Source organism: Hylobates moloch, unplaced genomic scaffold (assembly GCF_009828535.3).
Source record: "Hylobates moloch isolate HMO894 unplaced genomic scaffold, HMol_V3 SCAFFOLD_7, whole genome shotgun sequence".
In the NCBI taxonomy this organism is placed as follows: domain Eukaryota; kingdom Metazoa; phylum Chordata; class Mammalia; order Primates; family Hylobatidae; genus Hylobates; species Hylobates moloch.
The window spans coordinates 119,585,128-119,594,961 of NW_026652282.1; the positions used below are offsets into that span (position 1 = coordinate 119,585,128).

The 9,834-nt window shown below is 37.0% G+C and overlaps 1 protein-coding gene across 1 annotated transcript; it reads left to right on the forward strand.

Annotated features, from left to right (window-relative positions):
* Positions 1-1,644: 1,644 nt before the first annotated feature.
* On the forward strand, positions 1,645-2,010 carry LOC116811455 (putative SNURF-like protein). The gene has a single exon (XM_032756487.1). The coding sequence runs from the start codon at positions 1,645-1,647 to the stop codon at positions 2,008-2,010; it is 366 nt and encodes a 121-aa protein (XP_032612378.1).
* The last annotated feature ends 7,824 nt before the right edge of the window (positions 2,011-9,834 follow it).

The following is a 9,834-nucleotide window of genomic DNA, read 5'->3' on the forward strand; positions in this document are numbered from 1 at the left end:
CTGAATTTTACATTTTATTTATATTTAATTGGTTAAATAAAAATAAATAAATTTAAATATGTTTAATTGCTATAATATATTATACTATTAAATTAATATAAAACAATATTAAATTATATAATGTAATTATATTTAATTAATATAAAATAACACTAAGCCATAGTAATTAAAATATGTTATTAATTTAAATTAATTAAATATAAATAATTAAAAATAGCCACTCAGTCACATTGCTGAGTCCTGACTGATGAGAGGGAGCCAGCCAAATAAAGAATGAAAAGAATGACATTCTGTGAGAGGACATGGCAATTGAAAAGGCTTTAAAGTAGGAACAAGAAAGGCCTTTTTAAAAAAGTGAACAAGAGCCAGTGTAGCTGGAGAGCCAGGAAACAGGGGGAAGAATAGCCAGAGATGGCATCAGAAAAGTAAGTGAGGATGAGCGCATGCAGTCCTAATACACCAAAGGAAGGTGCTCGAATTTTTTTCCCATTGCAATGGGAAACTACTGAAAGTATAATTTTTATTTTAGTATGATCAATCAAATGCAATATAGAAAATGAATTGGGTGTGGGTGAGAAAAACAGCAAGACCAATTCAGAGACGATAGCAATAACCTAGACCAGATATTATGATATTTTTGACTAAGGCTTTAGTGTTGAGGATGATACAAAGTGATTAGATATAGAATATATTTTATTGGTAGAAGGAGCAGGACTTGCTGCTAAAGGTAAATTAAAAAAAACAAGGTTTTTTAAAAGACTAAAGGAAAATGAACAGACATTTGGCAATTTTGACTAAGAAAAAAACAGAGAAATCACAGCATTTAAATGAAAAAGAGAATATAACCACAGATACAGAAGAGATGTTTTAAGTATAAGTGTAAAGCATAATGATATGTACAATTTCAATCAAAACATTAAAACCTATATTAAGTGGATAATTAAAGCTATATAAATTGTCAAAAATAGAACACCCCAATAGACAATAAGCAACAAAATAAATTGAAATTTAGTCAAAGACCTATATCCTTAATAGGTATAGGCACAAGGCCCAAATGGCTTTATGTGTGAGTTCTAATCATCTCCAAGGCATAAGTAGTGTCTAACTTGAACTGTTTGAAAGTATAAAAAGGTTGTAAAACTAACCATTTATTTTACCAGAAAAATATATCACAGGAAAGGAAAAATGAAGCAAATTTCACAAATGAAAACAGATGCAAAAGTTCTAAATAAAATGTTAGGAAATCAATCCACCACTGTGTCAAAAAAATAACATACCATGACCAAGTAAGTTTCATTCTAGACATACTAACATGGTAACACACTGGAAATTCTATCATTATAATTCTTCATATTATCAGATTAAAAAGAAAAGATTATCTCAAGAAGCATTTTAATTGGTAACATTTCATATTCATTTATGATTATAAAAATCCTCTTCTCATTTCAAGAGTAGAAAAAAGCATATTAATTTAATAAAGGGTATCTCACAAAACCATACTGTAGGATAACTGCTTCAGACCATTTTTGATTGACTTATAGCAGACCAAACCTATTGCCAAGAAGAACTTAAAAAGTTGGATGAAGAGTGGAGTGGCTGTCAGAGATGCCTGATGTTTTGGCCTAAGGACCAGTCAGTGAGGCAATGGAGCAAGCAAGGGATCACTTACACCTGAGATGGACTACAGACCAGCACATGCCAGAGGTGGAAGTTCAAGTCAAATACAGAACAGCTGCACTGAGCAACCAAGAGTGTCAATTGTACCTGAGGCATTCTCAGCAGCAGCAAGTGCCTGTGGTGGATTTCCAGGCCAAACTGAGACAGGTATTCATAACTGAGACACCAAGATGTGGTAAAAAGCCATACTGGAACAATGAGGAAGCTGAATCCAAGCAGAAACCAGGCTCCATCTACTGTTTGCTTCTGCTTATTCGGGGAGGAATGAGTGATAGCCTAATAAAAAGAGAAATTAGCAACTTCGAAATCCTAAGTAAGAATAAAAAGAATTGAGGCCTTCATCATGTTTTTATTTTTGCTGCTGTGGAAGCTGTATCTTTAGGTAAATACATAATATAAACATTTCTGGATACAGAGTTGGTGTTCAGGGAAAAATATTTCGTTTTCTAGAAGAATATTTATGTTGCCAAACGTAAGGACAAGGGAAACGGTCCATTAGAGGACTTCATTGCCCATGTGACCTATTTTTACCTCTCTTCTCCCAAGCGAAGGCAAAATATGGGAGGCCAAGGTGGGCGGATCACCTGAGGTTGGGAATTCGAGATCAGCCTGACCAACATGGAGAAACCCCGTCTCTACTAAAAATACAAAATATTAGCCAGGCATGGTAGTGCATGCCTGTAATTCCAGCTACTTGGGAGGCTGAGGCAGGAGAATCGCTTGAACTCGGGAGGCGGAGGTTGCGGTGAGCCGAAATCATGCCACTGTACTCCAGCCTGGGCAACAAGAGTGGAAATCTGTTCCAAAAAAAAAAAAAAAAAAAGAAAAGAAAAGAAAAAAGAAAAATCCTAAGTGGAATTGGATAGGAATAGTAAATCAAGGAACTCTCACAGAAATCATAACAAAAAGTCAAGACATAGAAAATCTCAGATAATTTCTTTTTAAAATTTTCCTACTCGATTGACACCAAATGACAACAATATAAAACAAAATGGAATTTACCTCAGAAACTCAAATCCCATCTGAGCATACTTCAATACTTGGTTGTGTTCCTAGGTCAGTGACAAAATAAAGATCATCAGGAATAACTCTGGACTTTATGCTCCTCTGTGCAAATATTTCTCTTACACCCTGTTGCCTTCCCCATTGATGATTCCTCCCTTTTCCCCTTTTATATCTTCTGCCTCACTTTCCATGTTGACTCTTCCTACTCATAAATATCAAAATGCTTAAATCATTCCTAATTTTAAAAACTCATTCCATAACCCCCAAATATCATTGCGTTTTTTTCCTTCACAACTAATCTTCCTGAAAGAATTATCCACATACAGAATCCTTTATCTTCCACTACTGAATTCACAGCAATCTGCCTTCTGACTCACCACTTAGAGGTAACTGCTCTCACCAAAGCCATCAATGTCCTTCTAGTTTCTAAGTTCAAGAGATAATTTTCAGTCAATCATACTTGACCTAGTTGCATCATTTGTCACTGTTGACCAACTTCTCCTTTCTAGACTTGGTTTCTGATATACCACTCTCTATTTGTGTGTTTCCTTTCTCTCCCTCTCTGACTCTTTCTCAGCTCTTTTTCTAGTTTCTCATCTTTTAAAGGATCCTAAATATTGATGTTTCCCAGGTTTCTATCTTCAGCACTCCCTTCTTCTCAATCTACCAATATTTTTCAGTAATCTTATCCACTCTTATGTCTTTAAATTGATGATTTCTAAATCAATGTGGAAATTGGCCCATACCACCCATACCACCTTTGGGGATACACATCTCATTCATTCATTCAAACTAATTCATACAACATTATTTTAGGCACTGAGGATCCAGCAGTGAAAAAAACAATTCTTCCCTATAGAGCTCACATTCTAGTGGGGAAAATGTACAGTAAACAATCAAATATGCAATGTGTCAGATGGTGATAAGTTCTATAGAGAAAACTTAAGCAGTAATTGGGGAGATAAAGTTGTGCTTTGGAGGGTCCAATCTAAAATAAAGTGGTCAGAGGATAGTAGGCTCAAAGCGAAGATGTACATATCAGCATAGGCCTGAAGGAGTTGAGGGAGTGATTCAGGTAGATATCTAGGGAATGAGTGCTATAGGCAGAGGAATAAACAAGGGCAAGAGTCATGAAATGAGACTATGCCTGTTGTGTTTGAAGACCATTAAGGAGGACAATGTGACTGTAATGGAGTGAAAAGGGCAGTAGCGGTATGAGACGAGAACATAAAAGTAACAACTAGCTTAGAATAAGACAATATCAATTTCTGGTTTCATGGAGCTTACAGCCTCATCTATCCAAATTCCTACTGGACATCTCTATTTTGGATGTCCCACAGACACATCAAATTAAACATGCTGAAAACAATTCGGGCCTCCTTCCATCACATTTCTTCCCCTTTCTATGTTTCCCTCTTGGAGTGAACAACATCATCATCCAATTGGTTTCTCAAATTCAGAAGTCATCTGAGATCCTTCATACTCCCCCTTGCATATAATCAATCACCCAATTGTCAATTTGCCAACTGTATCAGTGAGACTCTAGTTGAGAAACAGATACCACTCCAGAAATTGCAAACATATGGAATTTAAAGAAGGCAATTGGCTTAATATGTGATTAAATTGCTGGGAAGCCCAACAGCAGCCATAAGGTAACCCAGAGATTAGCTACTACCTGCCTACCAGGGACTGGAGACAACAAATGTAGTTAGTGTTATCAGATCCCTGAAATCGTAGCTGCCCAGTGGTAGCTAAAACTATGGTGAGGATTCCTGGTAGAAGCTGAGATCATATAGGCAGGGGCTATCAGGAACAACAGAGGGGGCATGACCACTGTGGAACATGCTCCCCAAAGTAGAGCAAAAAAAGGAGCAATACCTGGACTTTTCCCTTCAGTTTCTAACATTCATTCTCTATACTGCTCAGATTTCTAACATGTATATAATGTCATTATCCTGCTCAGTATCCTTCACTATGTCCCAATCACCTATGGGCAAAATCTAAATTCTTTTGCATGGTATATGTGCTAGTTTTCTATTGTCATATAACAAATTGCCACAGACATAACACTTTGAAACAACACAAATTTATAATCTCAGCGTTTTCATGGGACAGTTCAGGTACAGGTTAACTGAGTCCTCTTCTCTGGGTCTCAACAGGCTGAAATTAAGGTGTGGCCCAAGGCTACAATTCTCACAGAAGGCTCGGGGTCCTCTTCCACACTCATTCAAGTTGCTGGAAGTATTCATTTTCTTGCATTTGTAAGGTTGAGGGTCCCATTTTATTGCTGTTTGCTGGAGACCATCCTGAGCATCTAGAGACCACAGCTAGTTCCTTGCCACATGCTTCCCAAAGGCAGTTCACAACATGGCTATTTGCTATCTTGCTAGCCAGGAGGAGTACATCTCTGACTTTTTAATACCCATTTAAGAGCTCATACAGTATCATCTCCCTTTTTACGAACTCTAAGTCAATTGATCAGTAACCTAAACACTGAAGTGATATCCTATTATATTCACAGCAAAATCAGTGTAGTTAACACTGGGAATTTGGAGGCCTCTTAGATTTCTGTATCCCTTGGTAGATAGGTCTCTAGCTTCAACTCTGATAACTACTCTCTCACTCTTTTACAATTTCATTCTAGAATTACAGAACTATGTATAGATTCTGGAATATGTATTTCTATACTTCTATACATGCTATATCTCTCTACTTAGGCTACTCTTTCCTCTATTTGGCTACCTGGTAAACTTCTCTTCATCCTTTAAGTGTCAGCTTAAATGCTACTTCCACAATGACACCTTTGTTGACCCCCAGGTGGACTTAAGTGTTCCTTATCCTCTGTTTTTATTGTATTTTGTGTATGTCTCTTTAAAATTACTCTCTCCTGGACTAAGTTTCTCAAGGGCAGGTGCCCTATCTTTTTGGCTGTATCTCCACATCTAGTATAGTGCCAAGTATGAGTAAAAACTCTGTCAATGGTGGTTAGGTAAATGAATACATTAATGAATAGCTGAGGAATTATAAGAAGTCTGGCATGGAGAGGAGAGGTTGAAAATAAGGTTGTAGAGATTGTCAGAAGCTGCTTTATGGAGGGTTTTGTATGCCATACCAAAGAATTTGGACTTTATCCTAAAAGCAATAGGGACATCAGCAGGTTTTTAAGCAGGTAATAAAAATACGAGATTTGTGGTTTTAGCAATTTCATTCTGAAAGTTGTAGGCCAGTGTTTCTCATAGTGTATTCTTTGGTACACCTCCATCAGAATCAGTGGTGTTTGGATAATGCAGATCACCAGTCAAACTCCTGACCTATTGCATCAGTGAGTGTCAAAGTGTAGAGTCCAGGAATCCGTATTTTAACATACCTTCTCCCCCAGGACTCTTATGTTCCATAAAGCATGAGAATCATTGCAATACAGATGAATTTGGGCACTCACTGTATGTGTGTAAACCTGGACAAGTTTCTTCACTTCTCTCTGCCTCAGTTTCCTCATCTGTAATATGTCAACAATAATGGCACTTATGGAATGGTTATAAAAATTAAGTAAGGTAATGAATATAAAGCTCTTAGAAAATACTCAGCATACAGGAAGAACTCTATGGTAACTATTATTATCATTATTTCTAGAAAGAGTGAGAGTGGGAACAAAAGACCCTTTTGCACCGATTTGTGTCAGGGATGATAAGGACATGACTCAAGGCATTGGCAATCGGAATAGAAAGAAAGGTATTAAAGGACATTTTGGAGGGATTATCCACAAGGCTTTTTCATTGTACAGGAATGGGGAGAGCAAGAATTTGGAGTTGAAATTACAGGGGATGAGGGGGAATCTTAAGTTTTGGAAGGAAAATCCTAAATTCATTTTGGAATATGGTGAATCTGAGATGCCTGCAAGTCTTCTAAGTGAAGCTATCCTGATAGGTTGGAAATACCCTGGAGAGGAGAGGAATATATTGTGAAAAACAACATCAAACACATGGTTATCAGGACTTGCTCGGTCAAAACATATCTGTTTTCTCAAGTCACTCACCAGTCAGTCACCCAGCTCCATTAGGAGTTCTTCTGCAAGTCAGACATCAGAGTGGATGTAGGGGGTTGGCATCTTACCTTAACTCTTGGGGCCTACCTAGAGACTAGCTTCAGTTAAAAACCAACTCATGAGAAATGCTCTTCTAGAACTACATGTTGTGAGGTTGAATTAAACCAAGATCAGGAGTTTTTATCTACATTTGCAAAGGTCTCTGGAATAAGTCTGAAGTGTTACTAGGCGGAGTATGGTAGCCATTCAAGATTAAACATAACTATGACCACTTAACAAAACCAAGGTGGTGAAGGGGTACTGCAACTAATGCTGTTCAGCCCTTGATGTCTGTGGAAGAGGGAGTCACAGGTCCAGGGTGTGTGTTTGCTTGTTTTCCCAGCTTTATTAAGGTATAATTGACAAATAAAACAATTAAATATTTATGGTGTACAACAGCATATTTTGAGATACACATTCTTTGTGAAATGCTTAAATCAAGCCAAGTAACATATCCATCACCTCACATTCTTGTAATTTTCTTCGGGTTGAGAACATTTAAGATCTGTCTTAGCAATTTTCAAGTATACATTATTAATGACTATATTCACCAGGCTATACCATAGATCTCCAGAACTAATTCCTCCTATCTAACTGAAACTTAATACCCTTTGACTAACATCTGTCTCCCTATCCTTGTCTCCCAACCCCTGCCAACAATTATTCTATTCTCTGCTTCTATGAATTTAACCTTTATAAGATTCTACATGTAAGTGAGGTCATGCAGTATTTTTCTCTTTATTCCTTTATTTATTTCATTTAACATAATGTCTTCTTGTCATAAATGCCTGCTTTTTAAAGGCTGAATAGTATTCCATTGTGCATATATAACACATTTTCTTTATTCATTTATCTGTTGATGGATGCTTAGGGTGATTCCATGTCTTGGCTATTGTAAATAGTGCTGCAATGAACATGGGAGTGCAGATGTCCATTTCACATGCTGATTTCATTTCCTATGGATACGTACCCGGAAGTGGTATTGCTGGATGATATAATAGTTCTATTTTTTAATTTTTGAGGAAACTTCATACTGTTTTCCATAATGGCTGTAATTTCCATAATTTACATTATTCCCAAGAGTGTACCAGGGTTCTCATTTCTCCACATCCTCAACAACACATATCTTTTATCTTTTTGACAATAGCCATTTTTTACAGGTGTGAGGTGATAGCTCATTGTGGTTTTAATTTGCATTTTCCTGATGATCAGTGATCATGAACATTTTTTAATATACTTGTTGGCCATTTGTATGTCTTCTTTTGAATAATTTCTATTCAGGTCTCCTGCCCATTTTTAAAAATTGGGTCATTTTCTTGCTGTACAGTTGTTTCAAAAGCTGTTAGAGTAAGACAGCTGCTTGTCAACTCCCTCCTAGGATGTGAAACAGGATGTAAGAATAAAAATGAAGGGATAAAGAGATAATTTTTTTAAATGGAGTCAAGATCTCATTCTTGTTGCCCAGGCTGGAATGGGGTGGTGTGATCATGGCTCACTGAAACCTCAAACTCCATAGATAGGTTTTATGATAAAAATGTTGCTGTGGGGGTATTGATTTATCAGACATCTCTCATCAGTGTAAAAAAAAAAACCGAACATTTTCAAAATCACATTGGCCCTGGGTAATCTAAGTGTGACCTACTCCTTTGCTGTTTACAGACTCTTTTGTTTGTGCAGTCTTTCCTCTGTATGTGGCTAAGGCTTACATTTAGCTCAAAAGGTCTCAGAGAATTTATGTATTAATTAATTGTACTGAAGACCTGTTCCCTAGCTGTTTCTCGTTTAGTCAAAATGTATCAAGTCTTTTCATAAATTCTGATATGCTGTGAATTAGGCCCAGCTGATTTATAGTATCTGACATCAGTTCCTCTCTTTTCTGCTGGTAGGCTATAGAAAATATTCGCCACCTACTGCTGTCAATATTATTGATATTTACAACCAAGCATTAGGAGGATTCTAACTGTAAAATTATATATGCCTGTTTTCATGCACATATTTACAATGTAATCAATGAGACAGTATAAATGACAAAACACAAGCACAAAGAATTTGTTTCCTCCGTAAAGTTTGGCATCAAAATACAAGGCCCTAGGAACCATATTTTTGAAAAACTACCATTGGCTGTTGCCTGGAGTCTGGGGGTTTGTATTGTCAGAGCGATGGGAATTATTTTTTGATGAAAATTTCTTCCTCCAATTGTAACCACCCAATGGGTCCTTCTTGCCCATTGCCCTGGTAGACCTGATTTATCGAGACAGGAAAACTGCAATAAAGAGCTTTACACACATAGAGTTGGCTAAACAGAATACCACAGTTATATTACTACTCAAATCAGCCTTCTTGAAAATTTAGAGTCTAGGGTTTTTCAAAGATAGTTTGGCAGGGAGAGGAGTGGCTATGGAATAGATGCTGCTGATTGATTAGGGATGCAATCATAGCGGTGTGGAAAATGGTCCTCCTTCTCTCAGTTCACTTCCGGGTGGGGGCTACGGGACTGGTTGGCAGGTCCAGGTGAAGCCATCCTATCATCAGAAATGCAAAAGCCTGAGAAAACATCACGAAAGGCTAATCTTAGGCTCCAGAATAGTGATGTTATCTACAGGAGTAATTGAGGAAGTCACAAATCTTCTGACTTCCAGGATAATGGCTGTTTATCATTTATGTCTGCATATTAACAGAATTCAGGCTCCTCTCATTCTCCTAACCTGGTGGTCTTTCATTAGTTTTACAAAGGTGGTTTAGTTTTAGAGAATGGCTAATATAATTTAAACTATAAAGTAAATTTCTCCCAAAGTTAGCTTGGCTCAAGCCCGGGCATCACTAAGTGCAGGTTGGAGGTTAAAGGTAAGATGGGGGTTGGTTAGATCAGGTCTCTTTCACTGTCATAATTTTCTCACTGTTATAATTTTTGCAAAGGCAGTTTCACAAAGACACCGGCAAACTTGTTTGCACCCTGTAAGATATTTCTTATAGAATCCTTTACTTCATGTAGTAATTATGATAGCATTGAAGATAAAAATTCATATTGTAAAGCACTAAAGTTTATATTTTACCTAAGATATTCTATTTCT